Source organism: Grus americana, chromosome 5, assembly GCF_028858705.1.
Source record: "Grus americana isolate bGruAme1 chromosome 5, bGruAme1.mat, whole genome shotgun sequence".
NCBI classification, from domain to species: Eukaryota; Metazoa; Chordata; class Aves; order Gruiformes; family Gruidae; genus Grus; species Grus americana.
The window spans coordinates 1,594,571-1,614,979 of record NC_072856.1 but is presented as its reverse complement, the minus strand read 5'-3'; the positions used below and the strand labels follow the sequence as shown (position 1 = coordinate 1,614,979).

The 20,409-nt window shown below is 61.5% G+C and overlaps 4 protein-coding genes across 11 annotated transcripts; 1 reads left to right on the top strand and 3 right to left on the bottom strand.

Moving 5' to 3' along the window:
• Positions 1–4,511: 4,511 nt before the first annotated feature.
• Positions 4,512–5,426, bottom strand: LOC129207368 (olfactory receptor 5G3-like). Its single transcript, XM_054828194.1, has one exon. The coding sequence runs from the start codon at positions 5,424–5,426 to the stop codon at positions 4,512–4,514; it is 915 nt and encodes a 304-aa protein (XP_054684169.1).
• Positions 5,427–7,499: 2,073 nt separating this feature from the next.
• TBX10 (T-box transcription factor 10) lies at positions 7,500–11,096 on the top strand. Its single transcript, XM_054826400.1, has 8 exons — positions 7,500–7,542; positions 9,630–9,813; positions 9,885–9,986; positions 10,067–10,238; positions 10,335–10,490; positions 10,561–10,628; positions 10,718–10,806; positions 10,861–11,096. Exons 1-8 carry the CDS (start codon positions 7,500–7,502, stop codon positions 11,094–11,096), a joined length of 1,050 nt encoding a protein of 349 aa, XP_054682375.1.
• Positions 11,097–11,173: 77 nt separating this feature from the next.
• On the bottom strand, positions 11,174–17,743 carry TCIRG1 (T cell immune regulator 1, ATPase H+ transporting V0 subunit a3). 5 transcript variants are annotated; one of them, XM_054828150.1, is made up of 20 exons: positions 17,709–17,743; positions 17,005–17,178; positions 15,722–15,800; positions 15,381–15,610; positions 15,187–15,281; positions 14,890–15,016; positions 14,725–14,807; positions 14,503–14,596; positions 14,209–14,421; positions 13,838–13,988; positions 13,620–13,759; positions 13,301–13,458; positions 13,136–13,226; positions 12,937–13,055; positions 12,564–12,777; positions 12,258–12,374; positions 12,069–12,179; positions 11,831–11,951; positions 11,560–11,731; positions 11,174–11,465 (listed from the first exon to the last, which is right to left on the bottom strand). In XM_054828150.1, the coding sequence occupies exons 2-20, from the start codon at positions 17,119–17,121 to the stop codon at positions 11,384–11,386; spliced, it is 2,514 nt and encodes an 837-aa protein (XP_054684125.1). In that variant the 5' UTR covers positions 17,122–17,178; positions 17,709–17,743; the 3' UTR covers positions 11,174–11,383. The 5 variants fall into 5 exon arrangements, with proteins under 5 accessions (XP_054684125.1, XP_054684127.1, XP_054684124.1 ...); XM_054828152.1 differs by having other exon boundaries at positions 17,005–17,149; positions 17,709–17,740; XM_054828149.1 differs by having other exon boundaries at positions 17,636–17,722.
• A 592-nt stretch (positions 17,744–18,335) lies between these two features.
• Positions 18,336–20,400, bottom strand: NDUFS8 (NADH:ubiquinone oxidoreductase core subunit S8). 4 transcript variants are annotated; one of them, XM_054828217.1, is made up of 7 exons: positions 20,314–20,400; positions 19,552–19,599; positions 19,404–19,466; positions 19,212–19,301; positions 18,903–19,075; positions 18,672–18,800; positions 18,336–18,573 (listed from the first exon to the last, which is right to left on the bottom strand). In XM_054828217.1, exons 2-7 carry the CDS (start codon positions 19,589–19,591, stop codon positions 18,442–18,444), a joined length of 627 nt encoding a protein of 208 aa, XP_054684192.1. In that variant the 5' UTR covers positions 19,592–19,599; positions 20,314–20,400; the 3' UTR covers positions 18,336–18,441. The 4 variants fall into 4 exon arrangements, with proteins under 4 accessions (XP_054684192.1, XP_054684195.1, XP_054684193.1 ...); XM_054828220.1 differs by having other exon boundaries at positions 19,552–19,602; positions 20,314–20,393; XM_054828218.1 differs by having other exon boundaries at positions 19,552–19,619; positions 20,315–20,361.
• Between the last annotated feature and the right edge of the window lie 9 nt (positions 20,401–20,409).

Sequence of the window (20,409 nt, the reverse complement as noted above, 5' to 3'; positions counted from 1 at the left end):
CTAAATACAGAATAAAACCGAAGAACTGCTCCTGCTGCTTTCCATCACCGAGACAACTTTATCCTGCCCCATGCAGAGGTTTAAATCCAAGGGAGTGCATTGCTCTTTCAAGGCAAACATTGTGCAGAGCTCCTCCCATAGCATTCCATACTGCTGCTGCTATAAAATTTCCCTAATTTATTCAGTCATGAGGGACTGGAAGCCATGAGATGTGAGATAAATTGTCAGTGGAAATGCTCTTTTATTTATGCATTTATTTTTAACACCTGTTCTACCCATGATTAATGAAGGGCGGACACTAAGCTTATGTGCAGTCCAACAAATATTTAGAATTAATCTCTCTGTATTTTGTTACTACAGAAAAAAATGAGGCCAGCTTTGTTCTTTGCTCTTTTTCAGAAAAATTGTGTGGCTGTTTCACTATAACCCTCTGCTGCCGAGAGTATTGGGAAGTGAGATGCTGGGTGCTCGTGAAAGCAGGAAAGGAAACCAGTAGTGTGACTTGTAGAAAATAGCAGTCGATTGCAGCCAGGGTTATGCTAAATCACTTTAATGGCTTTCAATGGGTTCAGGAGATCCAACTGCAGTCGTTCACAGCCACCCTGGGCAGTGGGAAGGAGGTGGCCGCTGTTTCCCATTACTAACATCTCACGTGTTGGATGGCCATCTCCTCGTCCCCATTGATTTCCTTCTTCACCTCGGACGGCGTATACGTAACTGAGCACAGACGTTTAAAACACACGTTACATCTAACAGTATCCAAACCAGCCGTTCTCGGTGCCACCCCCGGTCTGTACAGTGTAAAACATCATCCATCCCACCGCAAATATCCAATTTTATCGCCCACAGAAGCGTCCCTTTCCCTGGGGTGTCTTGCTCAGATGCACGTGCTGACACTGCAGGCGTCTAAAGCCAGCTGAGGTTAGTCCTGCCCCGTGTGTGTCTCTGTCCTTGCTCAACCCAACCTTCCCCTTCTCCCTTTCCCCCTTCCTCAAGATGCGGAAAATGCAAATTTCTCTTTTCTTGGGCTCAAAATGTCTTTCTGAGCCATGAATGGTGGTAAAGGCAGACAGAGAGGAACTCACTGGTGTTTGAATAAGGTCTTCTTGTTTCTTCCATCAGGACCTCAGGAAGGTTTTTTTTTTGCTCCAGGGCAGGAACTGTGTCTAAAATAAGCTATTATAATATCTATAATGTAAAAGAGAGATACCTTGGACATCAATTTTAAAGGGAGTAAGGCCAGGCTTAGACTCTCCCTTTCATTCCAGTACCAAGGGAAACTGAAGGTAGGTGGGTTTCCAGCTAGCCTGGATAGAAAAGGGTTGTGGTTCAGGTTCCTGGCTCTTCCCATACATCTGGATTTCATGTGATGGAGAGGAGTCACCACCCCAGTGCAGGATCTACACATTTGAAGCCCAAGTCTTCAACTCCTTTTTAAATGAAGGGAAAAAAAAAACCAAAACATTTCTCTGTTTCTGTGCCTTTTTTACCCACCAGCTAGAGAAGACCTCCAGAATGGGATTCATTCCACCTTCTTTCAGATTCAGCTCAGATTAAGACCCAAATCTGAGTGTCTGTCGTTATAATTTTGCAAGCTAAAGTCTCATTATGACTAACATGACTCTGGCCAATGCACTCAGCAGAGTTTATCAATCTCTTCAGCTGGTGAAATGTAGGTGTCTGCCATCCAGTGAGACGCCCCAGATGCCACCGACCTACTTGACCAAGTCTTCCTTGGCCATCAAGGGAGCTGATGTACTCAGTCAATACATGGAGGTGACATGGTGTTTATTTAAAGTTAAGAAGATAAGTCCTTCCCCTAAAGACATTTGAGGTGATTCCCAACTCTAATCACTAAGTATCTAAAGAAGGGGAGGTGGCTCCTACCCCTGCAATACCAATATTTGCTCAGCTTTCAGTTTAAAACAGATTTGACTAGAACTAAGGCAGCTCCGCCTAAAAGCAGAGCCCCTTTGGAGGAGAGGACCCCAAAGCAATTGGCAGCTAATCAGCACGAATGCAAAATGAGATGCAAACCACATCATTGCCCGTTCCTCATGACCCACCAGGAAGGTAGGTTGCAAGGCTGGATGCTCCTTCTCCCCTCTGTAACTCTCCTCCTAGAACCACACGTGGTATTTCCCATCACTGTCATGGTCAGATGCTCGTTAGATGCAGCTAACCGCCGGTTTCCCCAAAATACAGCACGCGCCGCTTGCACACTGACCAAAACGCTTTCGGTTTTGAGAGCAGCAGCTCCAGCAGGAAGCTACGACAAGCAGAGCAACAGTGCTGTAGCCATGGACTTGTGTTTTTAAGACACTAAGAGCTCATATTCCCGTTTAAACACAGGGTGATGGTGAAGGCAAGACCAGGTGGACACAAAGTCATTGAGTATTGTTGTATTTTACATACAAATAATGGCTGTAGGTCACCGCAGCAAGAAGAGATGCTCTGGGACTGTAAATAAAACATTAAAAATAAGCTTGAATCTTTTATTTAAAGAAAAAAGAGTCAATCTTCCCTGCACTTAAACTAAACAACATCCTGAGGGTGACGGTCACAGAGGAGCACAAGTGTGGGAGAACAGCAGGAACAGAGGTCCCAGTTCCGTAGGTCCTGCTGAACACATCTGGAGACATGTGAGATGAGGAAGAGAGGGGAGCCTTCCTCGCTAGGGCTGTGTCCAGGCTCTCATCGTCATGAAAGGGGTAGTCTGCCTGTAGTGTGAAATAACTATGGCTAAGTGCAGTTTTGTAACCTATTTTGGGGATAAAGAAAGGCTAGGTGAAGGAATTAATAATGTCATCTTCTTTTTGACTTGGTGCCGCCAGTGCTCCGTGTGCTTCATATTGCGGATGAGGGTAAATCTGAGACTTTCTGTCGCGAATTTGCAACGTGCGAAATTCCAGGTAGAAACAAAGGGAGGGAAAAAAAGTCACTGCAAGGGTGGTCAGACACTGAAATAGGGGTCAGGGATGGTGTGAAACCTCTGCCCGGGGTGGTCCCCAAGGCTCAGCGGGACAACGGGGTCTGCGTTGGCCCTGGTTGGTGCGGGTGGCTGTACCGGAGACCTCCCGGGGTCCGTGCCGTGGTGGGGGGTCCAGCACAGCACCTCCTGGGCAGGTCGGCCCTGACGGCAACACAGCTGATAAGAGAGGAACGGGAGCGCAAACAGCCTGGGAGGACGTTTGTCCCTGGCTGACAGTGCCAGCCGGGCAGCCGACCGTTGGCCGGATTAAATAATAACCAGGGAGCTCTCAGGAAGCTTTGGGAACAAAGAAGGATTCAGCTGATTGACCTGTTAGTTGTGTGTCATTAATAAATCAGCAAACCGCTTTGATCCTGGCTTGATTTAATCCAACTGTGCAGCTTCTCCCTCCAACCCAAGGCATTGCACGTCTCCAGGGTAGCACTAAGGCTAAGCCATGGCTCCAGATTTCACCATGGTCCTCTGACAGAGGCTGCACGGGCTGAGGTAATACACAAATTGGAGTATTTTTGCTTTTTTCATGTATGTAACATTTGGGGACCACCTGGCAGGTCTCTCTGCAGGAAGGTGGCAGGAGAGACATCAAGGCAGGCGATGGCATCGGTCCGGGCTGGCGTGGGCTGCAAAATATCAGGTCTGAAGGAGAAGGCTGCTGAGCAACACCAGAGCTCCCATGATCTGTTCTGGTCAGGGTAGCATGGAGATCATGGCTTTTATTGCTGACAACAGAGACATGGAAAGCAAAGGTGGGGAGCAGTGGATGGGGGTTACTCAGTAGTACCTGCCCTTGGGGGGGGATTCATCACCACCGCATCTTAAAATGCTTTCAAAGTGCCTTCATTCACAATAGAGGTCACGTGAATACCGTATTTAACTTGAATTTTTAGCTGTCTAAAATTAAATGAGATGTATGGCACTGTTAACCATTTAATGAGCTTTGAATGTGAAAAATAAAAAAATATTTCCTGCATAGCGTGCCCGGTATTTGCTGTCATCTCTATTTTGCTAAAGGTGTTGCTGTCCTGAGGCCAGTTATTATGGCCCTTAATGCCTTTACAAAGCTGTCTTGAAGTGGAATTTGAGTTAGTGGGATAGTAGAATTCCCTCCCTGTTTATTCTGATTTGCTAAGCAAAAGGGAGAGCAACCCATGGCAAAGTTCATAATTCAAGTCTAGGCAATTGTAGAAATTTTTGCAATGTTCTCCTGGTTTAATTTGCCCTGATACATAGGACTGAATAAATGGTAAAGGGCAAAATTTAAAATGAGAAGTGCGTGCTTGTAGTTCTCTACCTGTGTCTTCGTTAGGTTAAATTAACTATTAAATATTACTATCAACGTTTGGAGAACTGAGTGAAATTATTGGTATTCTCAGATAATAATATTGAATCAGCCAGTGCATCAGGTAAGTCAAAGTGCAGAAGACCCCCAAAATGTTATCAATCTGAGATATTTAACAAAAATCTCATCATACCACCCACATCTCCATTCTATCTGGCTCTAAATTTACAACATTCAAGATCACTTTATTTTTGTGAGTCTCCTCAAAGCCTCCTTTACCTCCTTATTCCTCAGGCTGTAGATCAAGGGGTTCAGCATGGGAGTCACCACAGTGTAGAACACCGCAGTCCATTTATCTTCTTTTCTTGAGCTGTCTGAGCTGGGCTTTAAGTACATAAAAAGCGATGTCCCGTAGAAGATGCTCACAGTGGTGAGGTGGGAGGCACAGGTGGAGAAGGCTTTGCGCTTGCCCTCAGCTGAACTGATGCTCAGGATGGTGGAGATGATGGCCACGTAGGAGACCAGGACAACCAGGCTGCTGGACACACCAAATAAAGATGCCGAAGTTCTTAGGATAATGTGGCTGAGGGTGGTGTCGGAGGTCGAGAGTGATATCAGAGGGGAAATGTCACAGAAGAACAGGTCGATGACGCTGGAGCCACAGAAGGATAAATTGGACATGCCGATAGTCTGTCCCATGCCATTTGTCAACCCCATGAGATATGACCCAGTCACCAGCCGGAAACAGCATTTTGGGGACATGACAAGGGGATACACCAGGGGATGGCAAATGGCCATGTAACGGTCATACGCCATCGTAGCCAGCAGGAAGCATTCTGTCATCCCAAAAAGATCAAAAATGAACACCTGAGCCACGCACCCAGCATAAGTAATGCCCTTCTTCTCTGATATAAAGTCAACCAACATCTTAGGGGTGATGATGGTGGAAGAACAGAGGTCTACAAAAGCCAGGTTTCCCAGGAAATAATACATGGGGGAGTGGAGCTGAGGGCTGGCCCTGATTAATGCAATCATCCCAAGGTTCCCCAGGATGGTGACAAGAAACATCAGAAAGAGAGTGACCTGAGTCATCAGGTTGTCTGTGAACTCCGTTAAGCTGAACTCAGTCGCTTGGGTGCAATTGCTTTCTGCCATTAGTTGGACGCGTGCTTTCTGTGTGAACTCCTTGCTGGAGGTTTCTTCTACAACAGGCAGGTATCTCCCAGGTGGAAAACCCTCTCTCCAGCAGGACCTGCTCGGAGACAATCATACAAGATCTAAAGGAAGAGTGTAGGCACAGATCGATTAGAAACAGCTTGCCAAAAGTCATGTCACAACGCAGGTAAAGAAAACGGGGTGCTGCAAAAGCAAAGCTTTGCTCAAGCTGCAAAATGCCGTGGCACAGCGTGGTCCTCCGGATCACTTCTGGACGTTCAGCAATGACCTTCATGAGGAGCTGTAGGGAGGTTACACACCCGAGTAGCTTTACCTTGGTGCTGCGTTTCGTCCCCTGCGTTAGCGTTCAGTCTGAGACTTTGAGATCATCCAGCCCAACCTGAAACACAGAGAAACGCGGTACTTTTGCAGCGCAGAGTTGATTATTCATCCTCTCGTTGGCATTTGCCAACCACCCGCTTCTCCCCTCTTTGCTGGGACTCCTTCCTAACCATGAGACCTTGCACGAAGGTTTATATTGGTTTCCCTTCCCTCCTGATACACTGTTTTAGCTGTAAAAGCTTTTCCTGGGTCTTTAGCCTGTTCCTAGAGTCTTCAAATGGAAATGGGCATCCCCCAAAGCTGAGCAATCTCGCCTTGAAAATATTTTGGGGAAAAAAAAATAATCTTTTGGACCTGCCTCATCTCAGCAACGGTAAGCTCCCCAAATGTTCTTTACAGGAAAGCTTCTGGTCCTCATCCAGGAGCCCTTTATGGTCAATGAGGAGAGGAAGCCTCCCGAGTGTGCCCTCCACCAGGCTGATCTCCAGACCTGCCTTCTCAGCAGTTCTGTGGTGAGGACACAGGACAGCCAGCTCCCTGGTTTTGGTGGAAAGTCCAGAGTATCGTGAAGAACTGAAGCTTGGGACCCTGCAGGTAGGGCACGAGATGAAGATAGGAGCTGTTTCTTTCTTGCAAGAGAAAGCTACGGGAGGCGGCTGGCTCAGCACACGCTGTTCTTGCTCGTGAATCTGGTACAGGGAGCTCCAGCTTGGGCTGAAACACGATGTTCCTCACATCTCAGCGCTGTCTCCACTTCCCTCCTGATGCTCTTGGAGATGGATGTGAAGACGCCCCTGCCTGAAGCTCTGCAGGGGAGCTTGAAAATAAACCACCGTCAGCAAACACCCTTACTATTTCACATAATTTGGGGATTTGGGGACTGTGAATCTGAGCCCTGAGGGAGTGACAAAGCCCAAAGCACGTTGTTATCTTTTCTCTGCACTTCTTAGTTTGGAGAAGTGTACCCAGAAGAGATGACCTCAGCTTGAGTGAGCAACAGGGCTTTGGGCTCTCTTCAGAGCAAACCACAGAACAACGCCCCATCTTTCATGTCCACTTTTTGAGCATTTCAGAGACAGTTACAGCTCCACAAGTGCCGTGTTTGACATTACCATGCCAGGGAGCTGAGGAGGACGTTGCCAAAGGGGTGCTGTCCCACAGGAGCTGAGCCAGGGCACCACAATGAACCTTCTAACCTTCTTAAATTCCTTATACTCAAAGTTTGGCTGCAAGGAGGCAACAGAAGATCATGGTGACCTTACTAAAGTCACCTTGTTCTTCTTTTTGTCCACGCAGCCATCAATCCTCTCATCGCCCAAGGCACTCATGTTGGTCAGGCATGACTTACCCTTGGTGCATCCATGCTGGCTACCCACGGTCACCCTCCTGTCCTTCCTTTGCCTGGAGAGGGCTTCCAGGGGGATTTGCTTCTTAATCCCGCTGAGGACTGATGCAGCCAGCAGTCCTTGTGCCCTCCTTCTTGCTGATGATAGTCACCTTCTTCCACCCATCACGCTGGAAATGCACCAGCCATAGGGGAAAAATGAGAGCCTGAGGGAGAGGTGCCCAAAACTGGAAGGAAGGCGATGGGAAGGATCAGATGAGAAGCGTGATGAAGGGTTGAAAGGGATAACAAGAGAGGAAAAGGGCCTTTCTGGAGGGATGAAGGAAAGCTCTAGGGCTGGCCGTGTCTCTGGTGGCTCTGATGGAGGTTCCCAAGCCCAGTGGGAGATGTGGGGTATCTCCTTCTACAGCCTTTTCACACCCAGCAGAGGTGAGTGCCACGGGCAGCAGAAACTGCTTGCGGGATAAGGTCAGGCGTAGTTTGCAGGGTGGGAATTAGACGTGGAAAGCCCTGACCCACACCCTTGGCCGAGCACCGAGCACCGAGCGGGGCAGCAGGCTGAAACCTTCCAGAGCCAAACACAAAAGTAAATGTCACACGGGTTCCCTCCCTCTGCTCACGGCGAGGGAAAACTGTTGGAAGCGGGGTTGGGTTAGACATCGCCTCGGACACGGACAATCGGTGTTTTTACAGACTCGGAGCCAGAGGCTGCCCTTCCCTGACAGCACACCGCTGGGAGCAAACCCCCACGATCTGGGCAGCGGTTGGGGTTTGAAACCCTTCCAGCGCTGCATCCTCGCCTTTTCTTTTCTCTCCAGCAGAAAAATCAGCTGCAGGAGCTGCAGAACGCGGTGTGATGCCGTGGAGAAGCTCTGATCCTGCCCCGGGGCTGAGTCCCCTCCATCCTCCTCCTCGCTGTCAGCACTGCCTCTCGCACCTCCTCATCTCCCCGCTCGATACCGGCCCTGCGGCCACGGCCCGGCTGACAGCGGGAGATGAATGGGGCTGAGCCGGCACCGCGGGGCACGGGACACGTCTGGGGATGCGAGGGATGCGGGGGGCTTGGGGAGATGGTCTCTCCACGCTTTGCATCAGTCCCAGTCCCAAAACCCAGTGCTGCCCACGCAGCCCCCGTGGCCGCCCTGCAGCGTACGGGGGCCAAAGGGTTTTCTCGCCGTTACGACGGCCGCAGGAAGGATTTAAGCGCTGACCCCAAAGCAGAAGTGAAGGCTGAGCCCCGGTTTGGAGAAAACAGCCGGCTCTGTGCAAAGCCCCCGACGGGGAGGGGTTTCAGCCCTTGCTGAGTGCCACCATCACCTGGGTACTGCCGGGGACAGAAAGCCATCCGCATCCCTGCGGGGATGTCCCCTGTTCCCTCAGACCTGTCCCCAGAGCCCCAGCATCCCTCATCCCCCCGAATACGCTCCCATGCTGTGCAGTGAGATGGTGTCCACGGCCCCGCTGCAGCTCGGGGGGGAAGCGGGGGGGGAGCTCTGGGGTAGCCCCTCTGCTTCCCCCCCCCCACTCCCCACAGCCCCGGTGTCGGTCACCTCCCGTCACACGTCCCTCGCCCTGCGGCACCAGCCTGTCCCCATCCATCTCCCGCTGTCAGGCCAGCATCCAGCACGGCGATGGGAAGGGTGGGGTGGAGGGTGCTCAGCCCCGGGGCAGGACCGGGGGTCCCGGCTACCAGGGCAGAGACGGGACCAGCATTTGGGACGATGGGCGCAGGGGAGGGGGAACGCTTTCTTCCCCCCCGCCCCTGCTCCCCAAGCCGCAGAGGCTTTGCACGAGCAGCCGGCACATTGCGGATGCCTCAACACCTCGCCGTGCTTTTTAATACCGGGTGTTGACGGCGGGCTGTCGGCCGAGCCGACGGTGCGCCGGCGGCTGCCGCGTGCCGAGAGGGGCTTTGCCCAGGGGAGAGGGTCGGAGCAGCCCCCGTCTCCGCCCCCCCGCTCAGGTGTGTGACACGAAGGGGATGAGGATGCCCCAAGAGAGCTGTCCCTCCCCAGCCCAGGGTACCCCGAGATCTGGCTGGGGACCAGCGGTGGTCCCAGCAGTCCCAGGGCCACCGCTCACCTCCCGTCCATCATCATCACGTCAAGGCGCGAAGGCAGGTCGGGGAAGGGGGCTGTGCTCCAGCCCTGAGGACCGCTGCGGCTCCAGCCCCCGCGTCTCCACCCCCGAGCTGGGGCATAAAACCCCCGGCAGGCTGCGGGGGGACAGTCCGGCGCTGGCGCTGCGCTGGGAGGGGGCTTTGTTGGGGTCCCCACTGTCGCCGTGCCGCGGGACGGAGCCACGGACGCCTCCTGCCCACCCACTGCACCCATGGCAGGTAAAACCCACCCGCGGCAACGCTCCCCTGTACCCAGCGATGGGGTCCGGTGTTGTTTTTGGGGTGCGGCGGGTCACCCCACGGAGGGAGGATGCGATGGGGTGGCTGGTGGCGCACGGGGTCTGCTCCCACACCTGGGGTGCAGGATCACCCCCAACACCCCCTCATCCCTCTGCAGCCTTCCCGGGGGGGCCGGGCGAGGGACCCCCCTGCAGCACCAGCCTCGGGTGGGCAGGCGAGGGGCTGGGGACCAGCGGCAAGAACCGGCGCGTGTGCCACGCCGCAGCGCGGCTGGAGATGGGCAGCCTCTGGGAGGAGTTCAACCGCCTAGGCACCGAGATGATCGTCACCAAGGCGGGCAGGTCGGTACCGGAGCGGGACAGGGGGGCTGCCAGGGTGGGGGACACCCCCTTCCCACCCCCCCTCCCCACAGGAGGATGTTCCCCACCTTTCAGGTGAAGCTATCCGGGCTGGACCCGCTGGCCGACTACGTCCTGCTCATGGACTTCATCCCGCTGGATGACAAGAGATACAGGTGGGGATGGGGCGATGGGGATGCTGGGGAGGAGGGGGAGCAGATCCTGGCGGTGCTGAGCACCCCTCCCTGCCCCGCAGGTACGCCTTCCACAGCTCCTCCTGGCTGGCGGCGGGACGGGCCGACCCCGCAGCCCCCGGCCGCGTCCACTTCCACCCCGACTCCCCGGCCAAGGGGGCCCAGTGGATGCGGCAGATCGTCTCCTTCGACAAGCTCAAGCTGACCAACAACCTCCTGGACGACAACGGCCACGTGAGGACCTGTGGTGGGCGATGGGGTGGCGGGGGGGACGCACGATGCACCCCTGCATGGGGGGGTCCTGCCCACGTCCCCTCTCCCCCGTCCCAGATCATCCTCAACTCCATGCACCGCTACCAGCCCCGCTTCCACGTGGTCTTCGTGGACCCGCGGCGGGACAGCGAGCGCTTCGCCCACCAGAACTTCAAGTCCTTCAGCTTCCCCGAGACCCAGTTCATGGCAGTGACGGCTTACCAGAACCACCGGGTGAGCCCCGGGGCGGGGGGACATCGGCGTGCCCCCCCCAGGGACCCCCTGACCCCGCTCCCCTCCGCAGATCACCCAGCTGAAGATCGCCAGCAACCCCTTCGCCAAGGGCTTTCGGGATGGCGACCCCGAGCCGTGGTAAGGCCCCCCCACCCCTCAAACCCACCCCGATGCCACAATGAGGGGCTCCGTGCCACCCCCCCGAGCCCCCCCCATCTCTCTCGCAGGTGCGGGGTGGCCGCGGGGTCCCTGCTGGGTGCCGTGCCCCGCGCCCGGGCCACCGCGCTGCCCTCCCGCCCCGAGAAGCAGGAGAAAGGTAGGGGGGCTGGGGGGGGGGGTGACCCCCTCTTGCTGTCTCTCCCCCCCCCAGGGGCTCCTCACAGCCGTGGGGCACTGGCCACCGCCGTGTCCCCACAACCGGCCCCGCCGGTGGCTCCCCCCGGCTTCCCCGAGCTGCCCGCGCCCCCCTTCCAGCCCCTCGCCTGCCCCCCCGGTGTCTACGTGGGGGCCAAGCCCCGCACCCTGCCCTACCCCCTGCCCACCTTCCCCCCGCTCGGCACCTACGGCACCGCCGCGGCCCCCGCCTTCGGCTACGGGCAGCAGTGATGGGGTGGCACCCCCCTGCCCCCCCGGGACCCCCTACCCAGCCCGCGGCGGAGGGGACGGAGACGCAGAGCCGGGGACGAGCCACCGGGACGGCTTTATTTGCTGCCGAGGAGGGGACGGGGACAATGCCGCAGCCGGACCCCCGCTGCCCACCCTGGCCCTGGGGGTTTGGGGGGGGACACACACCCTGCCCCCCCCCGGCACCCTCCAGCCGAGCTCCCGGCAGCAGGGGGGGAGGGACTGGGTCCTGCCGACGCTCCGAGCCCCCCGGCATCCACGCGGCGCAGCTACTCCGAGGCGTCGGGCGCGAAGGCGAAGGGGCACAGCTTGTACCCCGCACCCACGTAAAACTTATTCTGAAATTCCACCCTGCCGAGGAGAGGGGCCGGTGAGGAGGGGCACTGGGAAGGGGGGGGGGGGGTTGGTCACCCCGTCCCACCGGCACCCCCTCAGCCGGGCTCACCAGTGCAGACGCAGGGCGTGGAGGAAGGCGGAGAGCCCCTCCATCACCAGCAGGATGGCCACGGTCAGCACGGCAAAGGCGGCGAAAACCGGCACCAGCACCACGCCGCCCACGTAGCTGAGCCGCACGAAGCCGTTGCGCATCACCATGGTCCACAGGACCTCCGACAGCTCTGGGGGGGGGGGGGGACAGGAGGAGGGGGGGGGGTGAGGCTCTGCCCGACCCCCATGGGGTGTGGGGGGGTGTGGGGGGGGCACACCAGGGGACTCACGGGCATGGGCCAGGCTAAGCGCCCAGAGCCGCAGGTAGGACGCGGTGTTGGAGACGCAGCCCAGGCAGTACTCGATGGTGTGGATCGCCTGGTGCATGAAGATCTCGGCGAAGTCCAAGTGCTGCGGGGACGGAGGGGACACGGGACATCGGAGGGGACACGGGCCATTGGAGGGGGGCACGGCTACCCCCACCCCACCACCCCCCAACCCTGAGCCCACCGGGCCAGTGTCCCTCACCTCGGCATCCGGGCTGTGCCCCCCACTCTCCACGTCCTCCTTGGTGGCGTTGACGGAGTTGCCGGCCTCCTGCCCCTCCAGCAGCGGCTCCTGCTCCCCCACGGCCGCCAGCTGCATGGGGACGGTGCTGGCGGTGAGACCCTGCTGCACGCCCCCGGCTGAGCCCCCCCGCCGTGACGCCAGCCTTACCGCAGGGCCGCCCATCCGCTGCGCGCGCCGCCGGCAGCACAGGTAGAGCGGTGTCCCCAGGAGCAGGACGGGCACCGACGCCAGCGCCAGCACCACCAGTGCGGTCTGCACCGGCACCTGCGGCACAGGGGCACCAATTCAGGGTCCCCTCCGGCACCGGGTACCCGAGCTGAGAACGGCCCTACTCGTGACGCAGGGGGAACCCCATCCCTGCTACGCCGACCCCCATGGGGCTCCCCGCTGCTCCCAGCCTGGGCAAAGAGAAGGGTCCCTGGGTGGGTGCCCCCCGTCTCGGTGGGGTGCTACCTGCCCCCGGTAGAGCGGGAGGTTGCCGGCGTTGGAGGTGAAGAGGAACATGTCGATGAAGTGGATGAGGATGCTGGGGGCCACCATGGAGTCGGCGGCGCTGAACTTGATCCACTTGTAGAAGATGAGGAAGACGAGGTAGCCGAAGAGCGCCAGGAGGAAAACCATCTCGGGCAGGAACTCCAGCACCAGCCGGTGCCGCTGCCGGAAGTGCCTGGGCAGGGGGACATGAGCCGGGTTCAGCCGAGCGTGGCGCGTCCCCACGTGTCCTGGGCTCCTCCCCAGCTGTAGGGGTACGGGACCCCACTCACCCACCCCACTGGGTCCAGCCCCAGTCCCCCCAGAGCCCACGGGCACAGCCATGGGGACTCACACGTGGTTGAAGATCCCCAGCATGATGCCAAAGCCCATGTGCACGATGCCCAGCACCACGGACATCTTCATCTTGAAGGAGTTGAGGAAGTTGAGGTGGTTGGTGGCCAAGCTCCAGATCTGTCGTAGCCAAGGTGGGTGAGACTCTGGGACACCCCACCGAGGATCCCACCCCATCCTCTCCCCCACGGGACACTCACTGGGTCAATCCCGAAAGGATAGGGCCCTTGGAAGACACCGGTGACATTGGGGTCCAGGGTGAGGGACGGGTGGGTGGCGAGGTAGTCAGAGCTGTGGGCAGAGCAAGGGGGTGTCAGTGCAGGCAGGGACCCGGGCAGGTTCACGGGGGGGCTGGGGAGTCCCACCTCCAAGAGGAGTGGTTGGCCATGGTGGCCACGCTCCAGGCAGAGGGGAAGATGACGGTGGCTTTGCTGAAGCACTCGTTGTAGATGAAGCCGGTGTAGATGGAGAAGGCCCCCATGAGCAGGATGAGGTAGCGCCCCTCGAAGAACGTCAGCCAGATCTGGTGGGGGCAAACACGGCTCCCACGTCCCGCACCACCTCCCCTGCCCCACGCTGTCCCCCTCCCACACCACCAGCCCCATCCCACACCTCCAAGCCCATCCCATGCCCCCAACCACATCCCACACCTCCACGCCCGGCCCCCCGCCGCGTCCCCCTCACCTCGTTGCTGGCCTGCCGCAGGCTGGGGCTGTTCTCGTACAGCACCATCCAGAGAGCAAAGAGGAACATGAGCAGCCCGTGCCCCACGTCCCCAAACATGATGGCGAAGATGAAGGGGAAGGTGATGATGGCGTAGGGCGCTGCAGGGGCACAGGGACCGTGTCACACGGGGTCTCCTCCACAGCCCTGGGCCGTGGCGGGGGGTCCGGGGTCCTTACCAGGGTTCACCTCCTGGTAGCTGGCCACCCCGTAGGCGTCCACGATGCTCTGGAAGCCGGCGGTGAACTTGTTGGTGCGGATGAGGGTGGGGGGGCTCTCCGAGGTGGGGATGCGCTGCACGAAGCACTCCACGCTCGAGCCGCTCTTGTACTGAGGGGGAAAACACCCGGCGCCTGACCCACGGCATCCCCCTGCCCGGCACCCACCCCACCATGGCAGGAGGACACAGGGACACCGAGCGACCTCTGGCAGGAGGACATGGGGACACCAAGCAACCCCACCACAAAGACATGGAGGCACCAAGCAAAACCTGGCACCAGGACATCAAGCAACCCCTGACATGAGGACACGGGGACACCAAGCAACCCACCGATCCTTGGCGCAGGGCATCCTGCACTTGGGTGAGGTCCCGCACGGGGCACCAGACCTCGGCGATGAGGCACTTCTCGGTGACGTCAAAGCTGCACTGGTTGAGGACGAGGTAGATGGCCTTCATCTTCTGCACCTGCACCCGCCAGGTGGGCAGTGCCAGCACCACCTTGTCCAGCACCTGCGCCAGGTACTGCTCCGTCTCCTCCAGCACCTGCGGGTGCCCCGCAGCGGGTCAGGGACGGGGGGGTGTCCCGGCGTGGCCCCCCAGTCCCCTCTATGGTGCCCAGCTCACCACGCTGAGGTCCTGGATCTGGCTGTGCAGCCCGCTCATGGTGTCCACCCGGCTGGCCTCGCTCTCTGGGTAGGGGTACACTTGGCAGTGGAAGCTGGGACAGACGGACGCCGCCGTGTCGGGGGGTGCCGGGGCTCCCCGGGGCGGCCCAGCCTGTCCCTGCGGGTCTTGCTAAATAAACCTCCGCGCGGCCGGACACGCTGTGCGGGGCTGCTGGCTCACCAGTCCGAGATCTTGCGGATCTTCTGCCCGATCTGCTCGCCCCAGTAGGAGATGAGGAAGATGACCCAGGTGATGCTCTCGCCCTGGGGACAGCGCAGCCCACGTCAGCCCTGACCGTCCCAGCCGCCCTTCCCTGCCAGCCTCCCACCCTGGTGCCCCACTCACCGTGGCCGGGTCCTCCATGGGCTCGGGCATCTCCACGAAGCTGGCCACCAGGTAGCCACGGCAGGCGCGCCACAGCAGCCGCTCGAAGGCGCTCACCCGCCACGGGTGAATGACGCCGGCCACGAAACTGCGGGGACACGGCGAGGGCGCTGGGACGGGCACGGCTCCGCTGCTGCCCCTGCCCCACGGCCAGGTCCCTGCCCCACGGCTTCTCCCCAGACCTCACCCCACGGCTACGCCCCACGGCCGCCCCACGGCCCCTCTCCAACCCCTGCCCCCCACGCCAGCCCCGCTCACTTGATCTTGCGGTCGAGGTGCTGATGCAGGGAGGGGTCGAGGATGGGCTCACGCTCCGAGAGCGCCCGGGGCCGCGGCGGGGAGCCCAGGGGGGCCTGCGGTGACGGGGAGCAGACATGAAGCAACGGGGGGAAGCGGGGCGCAGGGTGGCACCCCCGGGACGGCGGGTTCCCCCCCCCCCACTAGCGACCCACCGGCAGGCTGGTGAAGCGCTGGCCCTCGCGCAGGACGTGGAGGTACTGGCGCAGCTCCCGCAGGCGCCCGCGCAGCGAGGCACGGTTACGGCTGACCTCCCGCAGCTCCTGCGCCAACTGCTCCGACTGCTCCTGCACCCGCAGAGCTTCCCGTGCCAGCGGTGCCCGCGGGCTCTCGGGGCATGGCCCCAGCACCCGCCCGGCATCCCGCAGCTCCTGCTGCAGGAAGGCTGCGAGAGCCGTGGTCAGATGTGGGGGGCCATTGGGCGGGGGGGGGGGAGGGGGGTGTTACCCTCCAAGCAGCCCCCCCAAAGCCAGCCTCGTGCCCCCCCGGCACTCACTGAAGGTCTTCTCCATCTCCTCGCAGCGCCGCACCTCGCCCACGAAGCGCCGTTGGAAGGCACTCACCTTGGGGTTCAGCTGCCGGGAGGGGGGGGCACGGTCATGGTGCAGCCCCAGCGGGAGCTCGAGCATCCCAGGGGGGACAGGCAGCCCCAGCACCCCCGACCCAGCACCGTGCCACTGCCCCCAGTACGTGGGGCACCCCAAATCACCCACACTCACCTCCTGCACCCTCAGAACCCCAAAGCACCCAAATCCAGTCCCTTGCACCCATGGCACCCCAAATCATGTCCACACACTCCCCTGCGCCCAGTTCCCCACACCCATGGCACCCCAAGCTGATCACACCCACCCCCTGCACCCACCACACCCCAAACCACTCACCCCAACCCCACTGCACCCAGTTCCTGCACCCACCACACCCCAAACCCACTTGAGCCGGGTCCCCACACCCATGGCACCCAAGCCACCCACATCCACCCCCTGCACCCACAGCACCCCAAACCATCCAGACCAAACCCATGGCACCCCCAAACCACCTGCATGCACCCCCTGCACCCATGGTACCCCAAACCACCCACCCCAACCCCCCTGCACCCACAGCACCCAAACCACCCAGACCAAACTCCCCACACTCATTCCCCTCACCCACTGCACCCCAAACCCCCTGCACCCACAGCATCCCACGCCACCCAGATCAACCCCCCTGCACCCAGGGCACCCAAACACACCCAGACCAACGCTCTTGTACCTAGAACACCCCAAACACACCCATCCCAACCCCCCTGCACCCAGGGCACCCCAAACCACCCAACCTGGCTACCCCAAACCCGCTGTACCCACAGCATCCCCTCCCACCCACCCCAACCCTCCTGCACCCAGGGCACCCAAACCCACCCAGGCCAATCTCCCTGCACCCACAGCACCCCAGACCCACCCATCCCAACCCCCCTGCATCCATGGCACCCCAAACCCACCCAGGCCAATCTCCCTGCACCCACAGCACCCCAGACCCACCCAACCCCCCTGCATCCATGGCACCCCAAACAACCCAAACCCAACCGCTGCACCCACGGCACCCCAAACCACCTACCCCAAACCCGCCGTACCCACAGCATCCCATCCCACCCACCCCAAGCCCCCTGCACCCATGGCACCCAAACCCACCCAGACCAACCCCGCTGCACCCACGGCACCCCAAACCACCCGCACCCACCCAGCCCAAGCCCCCTGCACCCAGGGTACCCCACGCCACCCCCGCAGCCCCCCGTCCCCTACGTACGTCCCTGAACTCGAGCAGCCCCCGCTCGCCCAGCTCGCTGACGCAGCTGTAGGCCGAGGCGGACTGGAGGAAGAGCTGGGCCAGGCAAACCTCCTCGCTGCGGAACAGGGACCCCATGGTGCCCCCCGGGGACCCCGCTCCGGCCCTGGGGTGCAGAGGTGTGAGGGCACCCGCCTGGGGTGGGGTGGGGGGAGAGGGAAAGGGTGAGGGCTGGAGGGGCTGAGCCGGGGATAAGGGAGTCACCCTGAGCAGGGCAGGGGGGTTTTGGGGGGGGTCACCCTGGGGGTCCCGGGGGGCTGAGGCAGCGGAGCCGGGGTGTCCCCGCAGCCGTGGCCAGGGGGAAGTGACCCGCCCCGCTCACACGCGGCGTTTCCCAGCACCGGGTTTGCAAAATACTTTCCAGCTCCCCCCCCTTCCCCGCCCCGCTACACCCCCCCCACTTCCACCCCCCCCCCCCACCCGCCTCGTCCCGTCCAGCTGCATCTGAGTCAGGGCGTCGGGGCCACCGCATCCCCCGGGACCGCACCGGGCACCGGCCGCCCCCCCGACACCGAAGGGGAGGGGGGGGGGCTGCCCCGGACCTCCCCCGCTCCACGCAGGACCCATTCCCCGTCCCGTTCCCCCCCCCCACCGTGGGTGCTGCCCGGGCCCGGCCGAGGATCGGGGCCGCCCCCCCCGGGGTACAGCGGTGCCGCCGCCCCTACCCGGGAGCGCGGGGCCGCCCGGGCTCGGCACTTCCTCTTCCCCAGGAAGGGACCGGCCGCGGGGAGGGACCGGCCCGCCCGGCCCCGCCGCTCCCCGGGAACCCCCTTTCCCGGCCGCACGGAGCCGGGAGCGCATCCCCTGCCCCGGGCTGGGACACCCCCCACCCCCGCGGGGACCCGGGATCCCTCGGAGCCAGGACCCCCCCACCATCCCTCGAGGAGCACGGAAATGGAAACCGGAGCTAGAAGACCCTCAGCCGGTACCATCGGGACCCCCCTCCGTGGCTGCTCCGGGAACGACTCCCCCGCGGCCCCAGAGCCGGCTGCAGGCAGGGGCACCCCCTCCCTGGGAGAGGGGCAGGCACCCCCTGAACCCCCAACCTGCCTCACCCTGCAGGCTCCACCTCCCCTCCCCATCCCACACCTTTCCCTGCCACCGGCACCCCCCACCTTCCTGTGCCCCCACCCCGACGTGGGTGATGGCGTCCCCAGGACCCCTGTTCACCTCCCCAAGATGCAACCACGCACCCCTGGGCCCCCCCCACCCCGGGGCTGTACCCGCCCCAGGGGGTTCAACCCCTCCCCTGCCCCAGCACTGGAAAGGAAGAGACACAGAGAAAGCCGGAATTCTGGGTTAGGAAGGGGCCGGTGCCCCCAGCACGGGCGGGGGTGGCAGAACCCCCCCAGACCCTTTATTAGGGGAGCGGGGAGGGGATGTGGTGGCACCCGGCCGTCACCGGTACAGGTAATCGGCTTGGATGTTGGCCGCGATCTCGGCCTCCCACTTATCACCGTTGTTGAGCAGCTTCTCCTTGTTGTAAAGCAGCTCCTCGTGCGTCTCCGTCGAGAACTCGAAGTTGGGGCCCTGCCAGGGTGGGAGATGTTTGCCCTCAGGGCTCGCCAGACCCCCGCCGCCCTGGGCAGGGGGTCTCGCTGCCCTGCAGCTCTGCCTCCCCGGCTCACCTCCACGATGGCGTCCACGGGGCAGGCCTCCTGGCAGAACCCGCAGTAGATGCACTTGGTCATGTCGATGTCGTAACGCGTGGTGCGGCGGCTGCCGTCGGCTCGGGGCTCGGCCTCGATGGTGATCGCCTGCCACGGGACAACGGGGGGTAACGCCGTCAGCTCCCGCTCCAGGGAACGCGCAGTCCTCCGGAGTCAGAGGGAGGAGGATGAGGGTGAACGAAGGCTGACCTGTGCCGGGCAGATGGCCTCACAGAGCTTGCAGGCGATGCACCTCTCCTCCCCCGAGGGGTAGCGGCGCAGGGCATGCTCCCCACGGAAGCGCGGGCTCAGCGGGCCCTTCTCAAAGGGGTAGTTGATGGTGGCCGGCTCCCGGAAAAGGTAGCTGAGTGTCATGGCCAGGCCTGGAAGATGGAGAGGGAGTGGTTACGGCACGCTCAGGGGGGCTGGCACCCTGCAGACGGGCCAGGGACCGTGCATGGGGACGCTGAGAGCGGTTTGCTCCTCTCACGGAGGTGTCCAGCTGGCTCCAGGACTCACCTCGGAAGAGCTCGGTCCAGAGCAGGGTCTGGGCAGCCCGGTCGGTGATGGACCGCATGTCCATGGGCGGCTCCTGGACGTTGACATACTCTGCGGGGAGAGGGAAGCTGTGCCCACCCCGCGGGGAGGGGGTGTGCAGAGGCAGCCCCGGGGCGGGAGGGGAAGGATGGGGGGCAGCGTGCCCCTACTCACTGTAGGAGTCTCTAGGGACGGTGGTGCTGAGCGGGCGCAGGTAGCCCAGGGGGGCCGGCGGGCCTGGGGGAAGGGGAGAGAGAGGGGTTGGGGGGGGGGGTTCAGGTCGGGGAGAGGGGGGCAAGGGGGTGCCCGGCGTGGCCCTCACCTGTGCGGGCAGCCCGGTACAGCAAACGCAGCGTCGCCATGTCCGGTCCTGCTGTCAGCAGAGGGGCCCGGCCTGACACTTGCTGCCGGCCCAGCAGGTGGCTGGGGGGGGGGGCCTGGGCCCCGCCACTTCCCATAGGGGACCCAGGCATCCTGACCCCCAGCCCTCCCCTAGAAGAGACCCCCTAGCACCCCTCCTCCCACGAGGCATCCAGGTGTCCCCTCCCCACCAAGGGACCCAGGTGTCCTGACACCCCCCCAAGGGACCCAGGCGTCCTGTTCCTCCCCCCAGGGACCCAGATGTCCCCCCCCACCCCCAAAGGGACCCAGGCGTCCTGTTCCCCCTCCCCACTTCCCACACGGGACCCGGCTGTCCCCTCCAAGGGGCCCTGTCGCCCTGCCCCCCCCCCCGCACCCTTCCCGAGGGACCCAGGCAGGCTCCCCCACCCCATGGGACCCAAAAGCCTTGCCCCAGCCCCCCCCGCTCCCCAGCACCCAAGCGCCACCCCCCCCCCAGAGGCACCGAGCGGCCCTGACACCCCCCGGCCCACAAAGGCCTCAGGCACCCCGTGTGTGTGTGTGTCCGCCCGCGGGGGGGGGGGCAGGCGTCCGGGCCATCCTCTCTCCCTCAAACGGGATCTGAGGGCCACGACAAGCCACCATGGGCCACCACAGCGCTCCCCGGCCCCTCCCGAGGGCCCCTCCCGCCGCCCCGGGGCCGCCGGTCCCCCGGTCCGCCAGTCCCCCCCCCCCCCCCGCTCACCTCCCCCAAGGACCCAGGCGTCCTGACCCCTCGCCCGCCCCCGGAGCGCACTGCGCAGGCGCGAAGGGCAAGGACGCAGGCGCAGAACGGCGCCGA

Coding starts and splice junctions, on each gene's coding strand:
- TBX10 (XM_054826400.1), top strand. CDS start 7,500: ATGTGGGGTATCTCCTTCTACAGCCTTTTCACACCCAGCAGAG. Junction 10,239..10,334: donor TCCTGGACGACAACGGCCAC/GTGAGGACCTGT, acceptor CCCCCGTCCCAG/ATCATCCTCAACTCCATGCA. Junction 10,491..10,560: donor CGGCTTACCAGAACCACCGG/GTGAGCCCCGGG, acceptor TCCCCTCCGCAG/ATCACCCAGCTGAAGATCGC.
- TCIRG1 (XM_054828150.1), bottom strand. CDS start 17,121: ATGGGGTCCCTGTTCCGCAGCGAGGAGGTTTGCCTGGCCCAGCTCTTC. Junction 15,017..15,186: donor CACCTCGACCGCAAGATCAA/GTGAGCGGGGCT, acceptor GTGTCCCCGCAG/TTTCGTGGCCGGCGTCATTC. Junction 14,808..14,889: donor CCATGGAGGACCCGGCCACG/GTGAGTGGGGCA, acceptor CGCTGTCCCCAG/GGCGAGAGCATCACCTGGGT.
- LOC129207368 (XM_054828194.1), bottom strand. CDS start 5,426: ATGGCAGAAAGCAATTGCACCCAAGCGACTGAGTTCAGCTTAACGGAG.
- NDUFS8 (XM_054828217.1), bottom strand. CDS start 19,591: ATGGCGACGCTGCGTTTGCTGTACCGGGCTGCCCGCACAG. Junction 19,076..19,211: donor CTGGACCGAGCTCTTCCGAG/GTGAGTCCTGGA, acceptor TCCATCTTCCAG/GCCTGGCCATGACACTCAGC. Junction 18,801..18,902: donor AGGCCATCTGCCCGGCACAG/GTCAGCCTTCGT, acceptor GTCCCGTGGCAG/GCGATCACCATCGAGGCCGA.